At 53.4% G+C, this 19,720-nt stretch overlaps 1 protein-coding gene across 2 annotated transcripts in view; it reads right to left on the bottom strand.

Moving 5' to 3' along the window:
- Positions 1 to 7,315: 7,315 nt before the first annotated feature.
- Positions 7,316 to 19,720, bottom strand: part of YY1 (YY1 transcription factor) — a 38,678-nt gene continuing 26,273 nt past the window's right edge. The window contains exons 3-5 of one of the 2 annotated variants that reach the window (XM_021099699.2): positions 14,751 to 14,811; positions 13,068 to 13,226; positions 7,316 to 12,136 (exon numbers count right to left, since the gene is read on the bottom strand). In XM_021099699.2, the coding sequence (XP_020955358.2) occupies positions 11,954 to 12,136; positions 13,068 to 13,226; positions 14,751 to 14,811 (403 nt within the window). In that variant the 3' untranslated portion in view covers positions 7,316 to 11,953. Of the gene's footprint in view, positions 12,137 to 13,067; positions 13,227 to 14,750; positions 16,858 to 19,720 lie in introns of those variants that run through there. The other variant, XR_014811363.1, reaches the window with a different exon arrangement.

The following is a 19,720-nucleotide window of genomic DNA, read 5'->3' as shown; positions in this document are numbered from 1 at the left end:
TCTGCACAGTGGAGGCGTGAGGACTGAGTCCAGCTCACAAATGAGGGACGTGGTCTCAGCCGGTCAGCAGCTGCTTCTTGATGTGCCTTGTTACTCAGTGACCAGGCCTGGTCCCTCCTGTCCCCCAGCTGGGCAGCGCAAGCCACGTGTGCTGAGCGCTCTCTGGGGTACTCGGGCAGGAGGGCTCTGAGGGCAGTAGCTGAGGAGGGGAGGCTGAGTGGAACTCTGAAGGGGGAGCAGACCTGTCCATCTCAGGGGAGACCTAGCCCAGCCTGAGTGGTCTGCGAGGGCTTCCTGGAGGAGGCTTCGATTGGCAAAGGGATGTCTTTTTTTTTTTTTTAAGGGCACATGTGCAAATGTGGCATATGGAGGTTCCCAGGCCAGGGGTTGAATCAGCTACAGCTGCCAGCCTACACCACAGCCACAGCAATGCCAGATCCGAGCTGCATCAGTGACCTACACACAGCTCACAGCAACGCCAGATCCTTAACCCACTGAGCAAGGCCAAGGATCGAACCTGCGTCCTCATGGATACTAGTCAGGTTCATTTCTGCTGAGCCACAACAGGAACTCCTGGCAAAGGGAAGTCTTACTACCCACCCAGCCTCCTGGAGGCTGTCCTGGGCACGCCAAGTCTCCAGAGCTACCAGCCTGAGGCTCCTTCTCCAACTGCTGAGCCCCAAACCTCTGCCCACCTGCAGAGGGGGCAGGAGAGGGCCCAGCTTTCCCTCCAGGGACTCACCCTCTCTCTGTACCTTTATTTAATCCCCAGCACCAGCTGGCGATGTCAGGCTGGTCCGCAGTTTCCACGGACAGGAAGGGGCTGGCTGGCGACCTCAGGCAGGGCATCTTCCCAGGCTCCATAACCCAGCAGTGTCCCCCTACCCCTTGGGGTCCCAGGCAGCAGCTCCCGTCCCAGTGGGGTTGCCCTGGCTTCTCTCTCACCCCTCTTGGCTCTGAAGGAAACCAGGCAAGTGCTACAAGCCAGGGGCTCCTGCCCAAGCTGCTGGTGGTTAAGCATTACCAACAAATCAGGCGGGAGGAGGGCTTGAAAGAGTTGTGGGGGTTTCATGAATTTTTCTTCAACATTTCATTTTCTCCCTGATTTGAATTTTTATGTATCTTTTTTTTTTTTTGGCTTTTTTTTTTTTTTTAGGGCCACACCTGCAGCATATGGAAGTTCCCAGGCTAGGGGTCAAATCAGAGCTACAGCTGCTGGCCTGCACCACAGCTCACGGCAACGCCGGATCCTTAACCCACTGAGCGAGGCCGGGGATTGAATCTGCATCCTCGTGGATGCTAGTCGGGAGCACCCCAACAGGAACTCCTGTTTATTTACCTTATTTGGAATGCGTAATAGGTTAGCGTGGCAAAAAGTAACCACGCACGTGGAAGCCAGGTACTGGCCATTCTGTTCTGTGCTTCTCTCAGCGGACGGTTTCCGTGGAGGCTGCAGCGGTTTCCCAGCGCTGCCATAACAACGCCCCACAAGCCACAAGCCGGGGGGCTAAGACAACAGACGTTTGTTCTGAGTTCTGGAGGCCTGAAGTGTGAAATTCAGGTGCTGGCAGAGCTGGATCCTTCTGGAGGGGCCGAGGGAGCCTCCTTCCTGGCCTCTTCCAGGGTCTGGGGGCCGGCGGTCCTTGCCCCGCAGACCTGCGGCTCCAGACTCTGCTTCCACCTCCTCCGGCCTTCTCCCCGGTGTGTCTATTTCCCCGGTTTACAAGGACACCAGTCAGTGGCTTGAAGGCCCGGCCTCCCCCAGGACGCCCTCTGCTTAACTAACAACATCTGCAGAGACCACTTCCAGATAAGGGGCGAGGAGCGGGGGCTCAGTTCAACCCCCAACAGAGATCTGTCCTCATCACTGTGCACAAAAGTGGCTGAGTTGCCTTTGTTTGTTTGGTTTTCAGGGTCGCATCTGCAGCATATGGCAGTGCCCAGGCTAGGGGTCCAATCGGAGCTACAGCTACGGGCCTGCATCACAACCACAGCAACGCCGGATCCTTAACCCACTGAGCAAGGCCAGGGATCAAACCTACATCCTCCTGGATACTAATGGGATTCTTAGCCCGCTAGGCCACTGCAGGGACTCCTGAACTGGCTATTTTTTTGTTCATGGTCGCAGGGCATTTCACTGGGCGACTGTCCCTTGCTTTTTTTTTTTTTTTTTTTTTTTTTTTCCAGCTAGGCTTGGGGGAGAGAGCTGAAAAGTCTTCGAGGAAAAGCAGCAGCTTGCTGGGCCACGGAGGGGAGAGGGAGGCTGCAGCTGAGGACAGATGTAGCCAGGGCCTGAGAAGGGTGATGGGAGCAGGGGCAGGGTGGCAGGCGGTCCTGGGTGCCTCCCTAACAGCCCTCCTGCCAGTTTCCTAATAGAATCCAGGTTTGTCCTGGGCTGCAGCGTGTCCAGATAAAAAAACACCTTTCCAGCAGCTCCCATTGTGGCTCAGCAGGTTAAGAGCCCAACTAATATCCATGAGGAATAAAAATTTAAAAATAAAGTACCTAATTTTATTTATTTATTTATTTATTTTTACTTTTTAGGGCTGTACCTGCGGCACATGGAGGTTCCCGGGCTAGGGGTCTAATCAGAGCTGTAGCCACCAGCCTACGCCATAGCCACAGCAATGCCGGATCCTTGACCTGCTGAGTGAGGCCAGGGATCAAACCCGCAACCTCATGGTTCCTGGTCGGATTTGTTTCTGCTGTGCCACGATGGGAACTCCCCTAATATTTATTTTTAAAAAAATCTGTCCAGACTCCCTTGCAGCTAGAGGTGGCCATGTGTCCCAGATCCAGCCAGTGGGATGAAAGGAGCTTCCTGGAAAGCTTTGTAAAGGGCACAGATGCACCTGTGATGCATCCCTTGACCTCTCCCCGCTTTTACCAACGAAATGGGGACAGGACGCCTGCAGGTGTGCAGTGGAGACAAAGCTGGCCCTGTGGCTTCATCCTGGTCTGGGGAGCATGGGTCGCATATTGCCTCTTGGTTTCTCTGTTTTCTGCATCCCAGCTGTGGCAAGGTCTTGCCAGGGGAGTAACAGGATCAGGTGCACACCTTAAAGACCCCCACAGGAGGTGGTGAGGCGAGTGGCTCCACCAGGCCAGAGGCGGCAGGGGGCATGGCCCCTCCCGGGAATGGACAGGTGGCCCCCCATGGCAGTTTGAGTGAAACTGGGTCCTGCAGCGTGATTCCTGGAGCGCGAGAGAAGCACGTCCAGCCTCCCAGCGCTCGGGGGCTCACACGGGCGCCTCTCCTTCGTCTACCCTTTGGGCCCCACCCTCTGCACGACACCCTCCTCCCTGGACCTTATTTAGTCACTTCTCGTGCTCCAAAGCCCCTCGTCCCACACAGAGCTGGCGCCTTCGCAGTCCCCTGTGTGTGGCTGGTTCTTGTGACCATGGGGACAGCAGGTCAGCCCTTTGCACACATGCCCCCTTTAAGGCTACCAACAGCCCTACAAAATCGGCCCTGGCGCCCCCATTTGGCAAGAGAGGACAGCCGTGGTGGTGGTGGCGGGGGGAGCTGTCCAGGGTCACAGGGCCATCCTCACCCACAGACAGGACCGTCACAAGAGCCAGGGTCAGCCTCGGGTGGCCCCCAGACTTCCGGGGCTGCGGTGGCAGTCACGTGGCAGAGGAGCCGGAACTCACGGTGTGTGGTCCTTGCCATTGGCTGTCCCCAGACCCTCCCTGACCTCAGGGCACCCCCACCCCAATGCTCCCAGGTAGAGGCAGTGTTCCCTGTGTCACCAGGGCACACCAGAGAAGGCTGCTAGAAGCCGAGCCTGTGCAGGGCCTGCTCAGCCCAGGGGACACCGCCCCACCCACCGGAAGCCCTCCCTAGTGGCTCCCACCATACCCAGCCACCCTCCCCCAGACCAGCTGATGTCACTTAAGGGCAGAGAGGCTCATTTTCTGGTCCACCCCTCCCACCTCGAGGAAGACCCTGGTGGGCAGGGTGATGCTTCTCCACGGCGTTGGGGTGAAAGGATGAGTGCTGCGAAATGGGGAGCCTGGAAGGGTGGAAGGGCGCATCCAGGGCTCAAGATGGGTCCACCCGGGGCTCCCTCCCTGTGTCACCGCTATGTGACTCAAGGCTTCGCAGGCCCCTTATCTGTTGGGCAGATGCTGGACGCTATCCTGGGGCATCTGGGCAGGTTTGGGAAGCAGAGTGGGCAGGACTGATGCCTGCGTGGATGTGAGGTGGGGGGGGCTAAGTCCGTTCCTCAGCCTGCCACTGTCATGGCTGTCCCCAAACTGCCTTGTCCTCACGGGAACCTGTCCCCTCCAGTCTGCCCCCAGGCCACTGCGTTCCCTGCCCCACCTTGCCCAGGCGGCCCCTCCTGGAATGTCTCCCCTCGCTCAAATCCGAGTCCCTGCAGGGAGTCCCACAGTTCTCCAGCCCAACGCCCACCCTGTCCCTTTGGCCCCAGGTTCCTCCTGGGGCTCCCCTGCCACCCGCCGGGGACTCCACCTCCCGCCTTGTTTGGCCAAACGCCATGGCCTTTCCAACCAGGCCGCCCTCCGTGTCCCCCCCGCCCCGCCCCGTTTGCCGGCCGAGCCGCCCGGGAGCTCGGCCGCAGGCGGGGACCGCTGGAAGCTGGGCGAACCCCAGCCCCGCCCCGCGGGCTGCCAGGCGGGGCACCCGCACCCCCAGAGGGTCTGGCTGTCCCGGTGCTGGCACCGGACGCCCCGCCCCGCCCCTGCCCCGCCCGTGGGAGCAGCCCGGGCACAGCGCCCTCCGGTGGCGGGTTGCTGGAGGCAGCTGAACGGACCAGCCAGCGTGGGACCTGCAGCCTGGTGGCCCGGAGGAAGACGCCCGTCCGGCCTGGAAGGGGAGGGCTAGGGCAGAGCCTGGGCCCCGCGGGCAGGGATGGGTGGGCAGCCCCGCCAGGGAGCTCGGTGGGCAGAGCTGGAGAGGGTCTCTGGCCACCAGCCCCTGGCACTCTCAGGGGATCCGTGCTTAGGCAACAGGCTGCAGGTGATGGGGGAGGAGACAAGGACCAGGCCTCTCCCAGCCGGGCCCCGCCCCCAGCCCCTCCCCTCTTTTGTCTCCAAGCACTTTGCTCATCTTTCATCTTCTCTCCGGGTCTCGGGTCTCCTCCCCTGGATGTAATCCAAGCTCCTTAGTGCATTTCCATCAGCACCTAAGACAGGGCCTGACACATAATTGGTGCTCAGTAAGTACTTGGTGGCGTTTTTTCTTTTTCTTTTTCGGGGACACTCACAACATATGGAGGTTCCCAGGCTAGGAGTCGAATCGGAGCTACAGCTGCCAGCCTACACCACAGCCACAGCCACGCCAGATCCGAGCTACAGCTGCAACCTACACCACAGGTCACAGCAATGACGGATCCTTAACCCATGGATCGAGGCCAGGGATCGAACCCGCATCCTCATGGATTCTAGTTGGATTCATTTCCACCACGCCACAATGGGAACTCCAGTACTTTTGACTGAAGGAGTAAATCTGAGAAGTCAAGGACAGGGAAGCTTTAGAAATGAAAGCTCCAAGAGGGAGGTGAGGAGAGGCTGCAGAAGGAGGTCCGGGCTGGGCTTAGGATCTTATTGGGTAGGGAGCCACTATAGGTTGGGGTGAAGGGGTTAGTGCTACACTGGAGGCTGAGAAGAGCAGCTGGAGCCAGACCAAGACAGGAGATGCAGATCCTATGACCCAGAGGCTGCCATGCTGGGAGACACGGAGGCCAGGGTGGCCGGCCACCAACAGGGACAAGTGGCAAGCAGAGTGCCGTGGAAGCCGGCAGCCCTGAGTCTGGAATTGCAGCTGCCTCCACCTTCACCACTGTCCACGACATGGGGTGACTACGGAATTCCTCCCAGGGCAGCCTGGAGGAATAAATTCAGTGCTCAGAGTTCCCGTCGTGGCGCAGAGGAAACAAATCCCACTAGGAACCATGAGGTTGCGGGTTCGATCCCTGGCCTCACTCAGTGGGTTAAGGATCCAGTGTTGCCATGAGCAGTGGTGTAGGTCACAGATGCGGCCAGAATCCTGCGTGGCCATGGCTGGGGTGTAGGCGGGCAGCCGCAGCTCTGATTAGACCCTTAGCCTGGGAACCTTCATATGGCGCGGGTGCGGCCCTGAAAAGCAAAAAAAAAAAAAAAAAAAAACCATGCTCAGCATGGTTCTGGGCCCAGTTCTCGGACGTTGTCAGAGCTGAGTGGAGACACGGCAGACGCCAAGGAGGGACACTGCTTTCGCTGCTGCCTGGGGTGCCCGGGTAACCCAAAGCCCTCAAGACGCCAGTTCATTTCCAGCTCAAGTCTGAAGAGGCAGCCTTTCAGCACAGCTGCTCCTCCCTCAGCTCAGCTGGACCCTGGACCTCCACTCAGCAGTTCTGGGCTTCATGCGGGTCTGGACTTGCCACCTCAGCAGCTCGCTCTCCATCAGGAGGAGGAGGAGGAGGTCACGTGAATTAAGGAAGGAACAATAAACCTCCCCTGCAGCACGTCTGTCACCAGGGCCCACGCTGCGGGGGGAGGGTGGGGGCGGGGGCGCACTTTGCTTTCTGCGGAATTCGATCTTGCTCTCAGTTTTTTGGTCAAGTTTCAGTCCGTTAGTCAGCTTTTCTTTTTGGCACAGAGCTTTTAGAACCAGCACTGAAGGTCATGGGTCCCATCGCCTGAGAATTTCATTTGGCCGTGCTTTCTGCAAAGTGCGTGGGGTTCTCCTTAAAACCCCTTCGAGTCCATTTGTCCATCTTGGGGCTGAATTTATGGTAAGGATGCATGTCTCTGGGCTTCTTCTGGCCATGCCTGCAGCATATGGAAGTTCCTGGGTCAGGGATCAAACCCGCACCACAGCAGCAACCTGCGCCACTACAGTGACAACTTGGGAAGAGGGATGCTTCCTTTTTTTGCTTTTTAGGGCCACACCCGTGGTGTATGGAGGTTCCCAGGCTAGGGGTCGAATTGGAGCTGCAGCTGCTGGCCTACTCCAGAGCCACAGCAACGAAGGATCTCAACCACGTCTGCAACCTACAGCACAGCTCATGGCAACGCCAGATCCTTAACCCACTGATCGAGGCCAGGGATCGAACCCGCAACCTCATGCTTCCTAGTTGGATTGTTTACACCGGGCCACGACGGGAACTCCCCCGGGGATGCGTTTCTTGCTGCTGAGGTTGAACCCTGAGTTTTCATCCCGTGCCAGGACACTTGCAAGGATGTGTCCGGGGCTGTTCAGGCAGCTGTCAGACCGAGCAGGAGCTTAGAGCCAGGTATGCTGTGTAAAGAAACTTAGGAAAAGAGGTGGCTTAGAGATTGAGGAACAAACAAGAACCACAGGCATTCAAAAGCTTAACAACATTATGCGTTTATTATATTTTATAGAGCCATGTTACACATGCTTGGTGCTTCAAACTGAATTATCGTTAAATGTTTTTTTCTGGATGCAAAGCCATCTGATGCTGGATGCGGATGCCTTAAATACTCTAATATTTCTGCATCTATGACCTATGAGCTAAGGGAAAACCAAGGACAGTTCCAGAAACGGCAGACATTTGAGAGAGAGATGTACATGAGACGCACAGTGAAGTCCTTGAATCGGGGCCTACAGAAGTTACCAGAAAGTGAGTAAAAACAGAATTGTTCTACGAAAAGTTGGACCAATCACCACCTGTAGATAGCAGAGCCCTGCAGCCGCGAAGGATGTTGTCGCAGACAGGTTGCTGTTTGGTACTGACCCGCTTTCCCTCCAACGTGTATAAGCAGACCCCGTGCGGCCCCGACACAGAGCAGCCAACACAACCCCGCACAGCCGCCGGCCCCTCCCCGCGACACCCCAGTGCCGCCTCTTAGGGCGTCTGAGCATCTTTCATCAAGAGCAGTGTGACCAAACTGCCACTCTTGGATAAACGGTCATCACGCTCTAGGCGACCGCGGTGCCACCACACACCACCCCCCGTCGACTCCCAGAGATGCTGGCGGGAGACGTGGAAGCCGGCACGACCGGTCTGTGGGAAGTCTGGTTTGCCTGCCGATCTAAGGCTGCGGTTCCGTCTCCACGTGCCCTCCCGGGTTTCCTACAGGGAGCGGGCGAAGCGCGGCAGCGGGCACGCCGCCCGCCCCTGCCATCAGGGCCCAGGCCGCCCCAGCTGGACTAACACCCTCTCCGGCCTGCCGCTGCTGCTCTCAAACCACCTTCGGGCCACCAGGAAAGCCACGACAGGGGCAGTGACAACCCGAGCTCTCCAGGTCCCCAGCCAGCCACTCAGCCGAAGGCTTCTGCGCGGGCACGAGGGCCCCGGGGACGACTGTCAAGCAGAAGAGCGGGCCGTGGAGAGCGGGCCAGCGGGGGCCTGGGCCCCTCCCTCCACCTCCTGGGTTGAGTTTGGGCGGAAGGCACCTGCCAGGACCTGCCGGGCCTGGGTTCCGACAGGGGCACCCGAGGGCAGGGTCAAGCCGTCAGTGACAGGCACAGGGCTGGCTTCAGCAGCCAGGAGGAAGCCTCGCGGGGCGGTCACGGCATCAGGTGGACGCCTGTGAAAGGCCTCGGCTGCCCCCACCCCCCGTTCTGACCTCTGGGATCCTTGCTTTTGCTGGTGGTCAGATGTCAAGAGGACAGGAGGAGTTAAGGACCAATAACACGGCCGCCCTGAGCTGCGCCGATCCCAGGTCAGAGGAGTCGGGCGCGAGAAGCGAGCCGCTCCCTCTGCCTGTGTGTGGTGGGGGCGGATGATCGCTGAGGGGACCCCGTCTTGCCCAGCCGCAGACCAGACTGAGAGGTTAAGGGCCAGTGGGGAGGTGCCGCCAAGCAGATGGGCCGCAGGCAGCCTACTCCACGGAAGCCTCTCGTCTGTCTGAACAAGTGAACTAGAACTTGGCTGGGAACCCCTGGCAGGCGTCGAGCACACTTCAAAGGGTCTCCCTTTAATTTTACTCCAGGTGAGCAAAGTAACTGACATTAAAGGATGCACATGGAAACCAAATTAAAGAAAATCTTGATTTTCCTCAGAGCCTCAGACCTTGTCTAGGCACAGCACACAGACACCATAGGAAACCAACAGTGAGTTCACTGTCACCTTGGAAAATAAATGTCACTCTGGGGTGACAGTTCTTTATACAAACATTATGCTTCCCCTAAACCCCCACTACCAAAAAGGGGGAAAATAAGAAGAAATCCAAAAATAGAAAACACCATCTTGTTAGAGGTACTCATCCTCTGGCGCTTGTATGTTACATACGCGAGAAACATGCATTTATTTCAGCTCAGATGTAAGAAAATATGTCTATCAGTATTACTTATAAACCCGATTAATTCTCAAGACGACTGACTCACTGTTAGAACACCACTTTAAGTTTTAGTAAACTACATCTTTAGCAAAATTATAAATTCTAACCACAAGCGAAACGGGTTGGAGTCACAGCCACGAGAACGACCTCTACGCTGCAAGGTGTCCTTTATCCGTTTCCCACACTGCTCTTGTCAACTGCGCGTGCTGTGTCACCCAGGAACCTGGACGCTAATTTGTCTTCAGCGCCCAGAGATTCCTCTCAGAAATGAACTCTGCAGACTGAGAGAAGACATGTGAACGGAGAGTCGAGGGGAGTGGTGGCGGCTGACTCAGCGCAGAAAGGGACAGAGATGGCCGGAGGCACCCCCAAGGGGTCAAGGCACAGAGGAAGAGGGGCCGCCCTCCACTCGGGAGCCTGGCTCCGGTAGGTCCCCGCCCGGCCCTCCAGGGTCCGCCACGGCACGAGTCCGGCCGGCCTCAGGCCCTCGGGCGGGGGTCCTGAGGACAGTGCCAGGACCAGGCTCCAGGGTGGCACACGACTGGGCGAGGGCAAGGCAGCTGCAGCCTCCTAACACAGCCACCTGGGGACGCTCGCCTGCCGGCGGGGAGGGAAGTAGGCAGCGGTGGACGCCTCTGCCCCAGGTCTGGTCAGAGAAGCACCTGTTCGCACTAGGGCGCTCGGCTTGGAAGGGGACCTCCGTCTGCCGCGGGCTTACCTCTCTCCTGCCTGCCAGATACAGCAAAGCCTGGCTTATCCAGAGAACAGCTGGGGTCTTCTGATTAACTCAGTTCCATCAAACTACTCACTCAATGGATAACAGATTCTGAACAAATAAAAAAAAGTGTCTCAAGTTACATTTTTCATTTATGATTCAGAAGGCACTTCAAAATTCCGGAGAGCCACAGGGTCACTGTCATAAGGTCACCACTCCTCCTGCAGAGGACCGATGGAGAAGCCGTAGAGACAGAGCTACGTTTTCGACCGGATGGTGTCCTGGACGTCTTGCAAAGGAATCTGACGTTAGCTAGTCTGTCTATTACCTTGAAGAGTCAAGCATGCAGCACAAAGACACGGAGTAGGTTTGCATTTTGAATACATGGGATTTTGCTGTATCATGGCAGTTCATAAAATAGCCTCGCGAGTCCGCTATTTGACTCTTAAATCCAAAAATCACCATCGTACATTTGGGAGGTCACAATGTCAGAGGTAAAGTACTCACTGAGCACAGTTTTCGCAACGACCTAACCACCTCGCCAGTCTGTACTCACTCTCCGCTTCGGCACTGAAGTCGGCTCCGGGCCCTCAGCTGCCACACCGCGCTGGCATTTAGATCCCACCGGAGGCAGGGACCAAGGCTCTCAAACGAAGCAGCCGCTAACCCTAAGTGCTCCCCGTCAGACAAGCCGGGGCCTGCCGGAGCTGCTCCGAAGGCGGCCTGAGCAGCGCCATCGCCAGGGAGCACCTTACCTGGAGGACACACGCAGGCCGGGGCACAGGCGCTTCGGTCACACGTGTGCTGGGGGCGCTAACTCCACGATCCTATCGTCACCGGGCCCGATCTGGGGGACTCTGAGGTAGTTCCTTAACTCGGGGTGCCTGGGGCCTACTCTCTCTCTCTCTCTCCGAACCGAGTCGGCACATGTGGAAGTAGCAGGATGTCCATGCATCGCTTTAGTCACAAGTCACTGCACTTGAGTGCAAAGTAAAGGAAACTTGAGTTGCTTTATTTAGCTTCCAATTTCTGGGAGGCTCAAGAATTATAATTATTCTGGACAACAAAAGGAAAGAAGACTGTGCTTACAGATCTCTTTTCTGCCATATTCTTTCTGTAGGATTGCTATTTTATTGTCGCCCTTTCTGTTACATGGGATGTACACGTCAGGTGTTAAAAGGTACAATACATTCTACGACTGAGCACCACTTTCTGTAACTGAACAGGCAAAGAAATTACACTGAACATCACCACCTGGCAGTATTTTTTGGAAAAAAAAAAAAAGTGACTAAAATGGGTTTAAATTGATTAACACTATTAAATCACATCTAATATTTGATACTACATGATTCAATACAGCTATACGATACAATTATACAAATGTGTTAACATCAAAGAATACAACCAAAATTAAGATAGCAAACAAAACCTATATAACTTTTTTTTTTTTACAGGAAAATACTTTTGAAGTATGCATGTAACTGCCCATTCTTTTAAAGAAAATCTACTGCAAGCAAAGTTATCAACCTCCAGAAAAATCACACATAGCATTACTAAGCATATCCCCAAAAAGTGTACAATATGCACACTTGGAAAATACAAAATTAAAAAAATTGTAAGCAACAGGTGAGCTTCATATTTATAAGAATGTGAAAAGAAGTCCCATTTTTAGCACTGTTGTATAAAGAATTGTCTTTTGATGCGAAGTTCATGAATTGTCCTCCTGTTGGGACCACACTTTACAAAAACACCGTGTTTTTGAAACGAGATTACAGAGCAAGATAGAGCATCTTAGCAATGTCATCTTATTAAAGTTTTTTTTTTTAAATTTTTACTACTTTATCAAAACATGTCCCTTGGGTATGTAGGATTCATTTTTAAAATTCTTTTCTAGAAACAATATACAAAGGAGAGGCATGTTTATTCCCAATCACGCTCCTGGAAGATGCTTCCTGAGGCTGCGAAGGGCCTTCTCTCTTCTTTTCACTGGTTGTTTTTGGCCTTAGCATGTGTTAAGATGTGAGATTTCAGGTTAGTCGACTGAGCAAACTTCTTATTACAACCGTCGAAGGGGCACACATAGGGCCTGTCTCCGGTGTGGATGCGCACGTGTGTGCGCAAATTGAAGTCCAGTGAAAAGCGCTTCCCGCAGCCTTCAAACGTGCACTGTCGAGGAGAGACCAGAGAAGCCGCTCAGACTCCGAGCGCTGGAGAGGCCAGCCCACCTCTCCACCGGGGAGGCCTTCTAGCCACATTCCAGAATCGGGGGGCAGGGAGCCCTAACTCCGCATGGACCGCCCTCATGAACCACTTAAAGACAGCCTAACAGAAACATTCGGCAAAATGGCATGACTCTCCCTGGGTATTACGTTAGGGTCCTAAGATGTGCGTAGATCTTTCAAATAATAAGACCACCGGTGAGGAAGGTTTCTGGTTTCAAGTGTCACAAAGAACCATGCTGGGTTGACCTACTACACTGCTACTCCATTCACCTGTTCGTGGGCTTCAAGACAAAGTACTAGCTGTTTTCTTTCATTTTTAGGGCCGCACCCTCGGCCTGTGGAGGTTCCCAGGCTAGGGGTCGAATGGAAGCAACAGCTACCGGCCTTCGCCACAGCCACAGCCGATCTAAGCCGCATCTACCGACTACACCGCAGCTCACAGCAACACCGGCCCCTCAACCCACTGAGGGAGGCCAGGGATTGAACCCATGTCCTCATGGATGCCGGTCGGGTTTGTAACCCGCTGAGCCACAGCAGGAACTCCCAGTGCTATTTTAGACATTACTTCCATACAATAAAACTTTGTGATGGTCCTCCCATCAACCAGCAGTTTAAAATACTTCAAAAAACAAATGAACTACAGCAGATAAACTGCTCCAATCCCGTGGTGGAGGCCCTGGAACTCCTACTGGTCCCCACGAGCACCTCGAGACACCTCGCTCACCAGGTCTCCAGCACGTGCAGATTCCACTCGGGGGGTCGGGAGCCCGGGCAGCCCATCGGAGTGGCCCTAAGGACGCTAAGACCCTGACCCTCTGGGGTTGCTGCCGTCCCGCCTGCAGGTACGGGGCGGGGGGAGAAGGGACTGGCTCTACCTGAAAGGGTTTCTCTCCAGTATGAACCAGTTGGTGTCGTTTTAGTTTTGAGCTCTCAACAAAAGCTTTGCCGCATTCTGCACAGACGTGGACTCGGGGGCCGTGGGTGTGCAGGTGCTTCCTCATGGCAGAGTTATCCCTGAACATCTTTGTGCAGCCCTTGGGACAGAGAGAGAGGCTTAGCGGTCCGCACTGCAAGCGGCTACCAACAGTCCATCACTTTCGAGCCTTCACCGGCACATTCAAACGCCCCCCAAACCCCTCCATTCAAAGTTGATTTCATAGTACAGCAGAAGTATTAATTCACCTAAGACAGAAACCCAGACAGTGAAAACAGGCCTTATTATTTGAGGCCAACTCTTGTTTTACAGATGAGGACACTGAGGCTTGGCGATGTCTTTAAGTAGACTTGCCCAAGGTCGCGCCAGGAGTAGACCCAACACGCCGGCTTCCAGCTGCTCCCCAGCCGCCTCACCCAACTGTGCCCCCACATGAGGGCGTGACACCGCCGGCAGCCCACCGCTCCCTGTGGCGGGCCGAGTGTTCTGTGCTTCGACAAGGAGCTGTCACTCGCCATGGCCTACTGTCCCCTCTTTCTCCTTCTGGACAGAGAAAGACGCAAGAGGGTCTCCAAGGAATGGCAACTACAGAAGACATGGGTTTTGCGACACCAGGAAAAGCAGCAAAGTGACAGCAGCGCAGGGTGGGGGAGAAGCGCCTCCTTCCCCCACCTCTTCTGCAGCCCAACGATGGCGTGCGAGCGGGGCAAGGACCGGGCAGCAAGAGGACAGCATAGGCAGGGGGCGGGCGGAAGCCCACGGTTTTTCAACCTTGACCCCTAGGGCTGAATTTCCATTCAGGAAACGAAACGTTTAAAAAAAAAAAAAAAATCGAACTGGAAAAGCAGCACCCAGAGAAGCTTGCACTTAAGGCGTAGCTGTTTTCAAATGTTTCTTTAGTATTTGGGCATCAAGAGAAATCTTTCATTCTAAAACCTTGTACATTAAGAACATAAAAAACAAAAAGAATCTGTGGGTGTACAGTCATCAGAGGTGGCACCATGAAACTAAATTTATCCTTCTCCAGTTGTTGTGGGGTTTTTTTTCATTTTTTTATTCCATTCAAAATTTCTCCCCGTTTTTCTGTATCATCTATGTGATACTTTATTCTCCTGTTAAAGCTTTACCTCCATTAAGTTCGAAACAGACCCAACCAATACCTCAAAGTCCTTTTTAGGCTTCAGTTAAAGATGAATAATAACCACATTTGAAAACAATTAATTACCCCCCAGCAAGACAAAATTAACAGGGTGAATTAAAAAAAATTGCAAAGGAAATGACGAAGTTTTATTAAGCTTAATTTAGCAACACCCCAAATCATTTCCAAATTTCCATAAGGAGCCCATGGTCCCACAAAGGCCCAGGGGTGAGACACGACCCAGTGTCACTAACGACTGACGTGTCAACGATCCAAGAAGTAAAATCCCAGTGCAGTACCTTCAGTACCCAGGGATGATACAAACCCTGGCGCCCCACAGTAACCCACCGCGTTGAGTTTCAACTCAGCGGCCTTTACGGCACAGCAACAACAGCACGGTTGGACGATGGACACAGCAGTGCCACGTCTTGTAAGCGCCCTGAAACCGCATCCACAGCAACGGACCCTTCCCCCGGCATTACTTACTTTGTGAGGGCAAGCTATTGTTCTTGGAGCATCATCTTCTTTAATTTTTCTTGGCTTCATTCTTACCAAAGGAAAAAAAGAGAGAGAGATTTGTAGGAGTGGGTAGACGCGTCTGGCATCCATCGCAGCCCCTGAGGTGCTTCCCCTACAGGTACCAAACCTGAAGGGAGCACTGGCTTCCAAGAAGGGGAGGGATGTGCCGAGGACCTGTGACTGCGGCGCCCTCTCCCCCCACAGGGACCAGGGCTCAGACCAGAGCACCAGAGTGGTCTCCAGGCTGATGCGGGCGGGTGTGTGTGTGTGTGTGTGTGTGTGTGTGTGTGAGAGAGAGACCAGAGCGGTCTCCAGGCTGATGCGGGCGGGTGTGTGTGTGTGTGTGTGTGTGTGTGAGACCAGAGCACCAGAGTGGTCTCCAGGCTGATGCGGGTGTGTGTGTGTGTGAGAGATGTGGGAGTGTGGGGTGTGTGTGTGTGTGAGACCAGAGCACCAGAGTGGTCTCCAGGCTGATGCGGGGTGTGTGTGTGTGTGTGTGTGTGTGTGTGTGTGTGTGTGTGTGTGTGTGTGTGTGTGTGTGTGTGTGTGTGTGTGTGTGTGTGTGTGTCGGGGTGTGTGTGTGGTGTGCTCAGCACCAGAGTGGTCTCCAGGCTGATGCGGGGGTGGGTGTGTGTGTGTGTGTGTGTCCTGGGACGGCACTTCCATCTCTGTGACTGAAACAGCCGCTCTTTCCTCCAAGCTTTTTTTAAAAAAACAGGGTCAACAGCCCCCAAACCACAGACGAAACTCCTAGAGGGAACAAAGCAAGGTATCCCGAAACAGCTGCTGTAAACATGGAAGTTAAGATACGGGAGGGTCTTACCTATTCACGTCCTGCACAACTGCTTGAAAGGGGAGAGGAGCATCTTAAACGGACAGAAATGCTCTTTACAGCAGATCATTTGTGCCGAAGGGTACAGAACAGTTCTTTTAAAAAGAGAACGACCGACACGCGTACAAGCAGAACAGCTCCAGAAAGAAACACACCCCCTGAAGGGTGGTTCCCCTGGGAAGGAGCCCCGAGGGACTGGCGGAACACCCCCGAGCCCTTGCACACGCTCTGATTTTTAGCATACGATTAGCTCTGGGGGCAGTGGTGAGAGGGAGATTAAGTTCTGGCCTCCTGGTCACTCGGGGAGAGCGCCGGGCATCACTACCCAGAGAGCCTGCCGACTCGGCAACTTACCTATGTGCTATTGCCACGGAACCAGCCTTTAAGTCTTTTGTCAAAACTTTCTCGCCAAAACTCCCTACAGATCTGTGTGGGGCAGAGTGGCGAGAAATTAAGAGGTCCTAGAAAAACTAGAAAAAAGGTTTAAACCTCTTGAGACCCGTGTTCCTGACGGCCCAGCGCTGCCATCTCACGCTCCTACGTGAGGACCTGCGCTTAAGCAACAGCGACGGCGACGCCTCCTCGGCGGCAGGCGAACGCAGCACCACCTTCCACTGTGCACGGCCACTGCCGTCCTCTTTGGCAAAGGCCCTACCAACATCCCCCTTCATCCCTGATCTGAGAAAAGGAGGCCCTGATGCTTCCGACTGTGTCAGAAGTCTTCTGCGTCCTTGCCCTGGAAGAGCAGAGCTGAAGCAGTTTACCTGGTACCTGCAACGCGTCTCTCAGGTGCTTGTTCAAGAGCACAAACCTCATTCTCCCCCATTCCTACCCTGCAGACACTGCTTCTCTCCTGGACTTGGAAGAGGATACCAATTAGCAGGCACTTTCAAAGTGCCTGTTGTGTACAGAGCTCTGAACTAGCCTTTGTGATCTTAAATGCCATTAAATCCTGGAGTTGGGTCTGAGTTCACGAAACAAGGCAGGACCAAAATTTGGTGCCACCTGGAGATTATAATATCCAAGTTAGAAAACAGTGATTCTCAGACTCCCCGTCGTGGTGCACGGGAACGAATCCGACTAGGAAGCAGGAGGTTGCGGGTTCGATCCCTGGCCTCACTCAGTGGGTTAAGGATCCGGTGTTGCTGTGAGCTGTGGTGTAGGTTGCAGATGTGGCTCGGATCTGACGCTGCTGTGGCTCTGGAGTAGGCCGGCGGCTACAGCTCCATTTAGACCCCTAGCCTGGGAACCTCCATATGCCGCCAGTGTGGCCCTAAAAAGACAAATAGACAAATTAAATAATTTTTAAAAGAAAACAGTGATTCATATGAAAGGGTTCTACTCCAATCAAATGTTAACAACGAAAATTCTAAGGAGTTCCTGTGTGGCTCAGTGGTTAAGGACCTGGTGCTATTACAGCAGCGGCCTGGGTCACTGCTGTGTCTCGGGTTCCAACTCTGGCCAAGAACTTCTACGTGCTGTGGGCGTGGCCAAAAAAAAGGGTGGGTAGGTGGGTATGTTAAGAACCGAGCTTCAATCTTCCCAATTAAGATGTTTACTCTTTGGTTTTTGCTTTTTTAGGGCCGCACTTGCGGCATACGGAGGTCCCCAGGCTAGGGGTCGAAATGGCACTGCAGCTGCCAGCCGACACCACAGCCATGGTAACGTGGGATCTGAGCCACAGCTGCGACCAACACAGCAGCTCCAGGCAACGCTGGATCCTTCAGCCACTGAGTGAGGCCAGGGATGGAATGCACATCCTAACGGACAGCAGCCAGCTTGGTAACCTGCTGAGCCGCGAGAGGACCCCCGGCTGGGTACTCTTTGACGAGTCCACGCCAATGCTCTCGGCTTGGCTGTGACGATGACTACATGAGCGTCTATCCAAATTCACAGAAAGGCACTCAGCTCATAAAAGAGGGTGAATTTCACCACATGCAAGTTATCTCAAAAACAAAACCAAAAAACTCACTCAAAGAACACATTCACTGGGCTGACAAACGTCAGACAGACACCTCTTCCCTGTTCTACCCATGTTAGGGTTTGAACATGTGGTCAATGGCAGTGAAGCGCCTGTGCCAGTAGGACTGGACAGGGGTGGCCCAGTTACTTAGAAGGGTCCCCTGACCTCACACATTTTCTTAAATCCATTCGTAGGAACTTAAAATTTTACCATGGATATTTTCAAATGTACACAAAAGTAAAAAAGTGCCACATGCCATTTATCCAACACTTGATTTTTTTAAATGCTATTGAAGTGGCATTTTTTTTCCCCTTAAAAAGTCATTTTCAAAACATGTGTTAGTATTTAACAATAAAGCGACATAATTTATTTTTAGAATTAGAGTCTAAAATACTAAAATGCAGGAGTTCCCGTCGTGGCGCAGTGGTTAACAAATCCGACTGGGAACCATGAGGTTTCGGGTTCGGTCCCTGCCCTTGCTCAGTGGGTTAAGGATCCAGTGTTGCCGTGAGCTGTGGTGTAGGTTGCAGACGCGGCTCGGATCCCGCGTGGCTGTGGCTCTGGCGCAGGCTGGCGGCTACAGCTCCGATTAGACCCCTAGCCTGGGAACCTCCATATGCCGCAGGAGCGGCCCAAAGAAATAGCAAAAAGAAATAGCAAAAAAAAAGCCAAAAAAAAAAAAAAAAACAAAACAAAAAACAAAAAACAAAAAAACTAAAATGCAGCTGGGCAAACATCCTTGGACTCGAGGAGGAAGCGGAGGTGCTGACCACAGCTGCACTTGGTTCCCTGGCCGGTCACTCTCCTCCCCCGCAGGTGAGGGAGGCAGCGTATGTGGCTCTCTTCTACACTGTATTTGAATGGAAGCACTGACAGGTCATTTTCATGTAGATTCAAAGTGTCCTGTTTTGTAAGACAATTTTTTTTGGCACATGGGAGCTCCTGGGCCAAGAACTGAACCCGTTCCACTGCACAGGCTTGAGCCATAGCAGCGACAATGTGGGATCCACTGAGCCACCAGGGAATTCCTGAAATTAACATTTTAATGGCAATAACTGATATTTAACTTAATGTTTTAAAAGTATACATATTCTAATAGGAAGGAACCCTATGGTGCAGCAGGTTAAGGATCTGGCATTGCTGTAGCTGTGACACAGGCTGCAACCTGGGAGTGGGTTTGATCTCTAGCCTGGGAACTTCCATATGCACTGGTGCAGCCAAAAAAAAAAATTTTTTTTAATGAAATCCTTAAAAAAATAACAAAAGTAACCTTTAAAAAAAAAAAAAAAAAAAAAAAAAGACCAAAATTACTGACCCACCCAGACGAGTCAGAAGTAAACCTTCAGTTTCTCAGGGACTGAAACTTTACAAAGCTCTTTGGCACTGAAGACGATGACAACAGCACAGGCACCATGGATGAGACGGAACGGGGCGCGTGGCTTGATGCCGCCTTCTACCAGCTGCAAGACCTTGAGCAAATCACTTAACGTCTCGGCCTCAGTTTCTTACTCCGTATAGAGGTACAACGCTACCTATTTAGAGCTGTGAGGATTAAAAGGGACGATGGACATTAACCTCTGCAGAGACGACAACTATCATCACGAGCCATGTGCTACATGGGCCGAACCAAGGATGAGCTCACGCCTTAAAACCACGCCAGGCGTATTAACAACCCAGAAGGGGCTCGTGGCTCCCAACCGCCCTTTTCGACTACAGGACTGAGACTGGAGAAAGACTAACACAGGTAGAGGGGAAAGGCCCCTTCGATGCATTAGGAATTCTATGGCGGAGCCAGGTACCCAACAAGGAGTTTCCCAAAAACAGAGAACATGTGCCCTGGAACATGAGCACTGACTGTACTGTGCCATGTCCTTGGGCACACATGGAAGCAACAACAGTCCTGGTGTCCTGGTTGGACACCAGGACCCGAAACAGCAGGAATTTCTTGTCCAATTTTCTTGGACAAACTTATGTAAACCTTAAGTTTCAACTAAGTTAAACCTGCAAATGTCCCAGAAGCCAAGATGAAACATTTCTGAAGAAGTGATTCCTGAATGAAAATAAGCCTCTTGGAGTTCCCGTTGTGGCTCAGTGGAAATGAATCTGGCTAGTACTCATGAGGATGCAGGTTCGACCCCTGGC

Source organism: Sus scrofa, chromosome 7, assembly GCF_054392235.1.
Source record: "Sus scrofa isolate SSC_HxYL_T2T_F1_AM1 chromosome 7, Sscrofa_HxYL_maternal_Yorkshire_Landrace_v2.0, whole genome shotgun sequence".
NCBI classification, from domain to species: domain Eukaryota; kingdom Metazoa; phylum Chordata; class Mammalia; order Artiodactyla; family Suidae; genus Sus; species Sus scrofa.
This window is presented reverse-complemented; position numbering and strand designations above follow the sequence as displayed.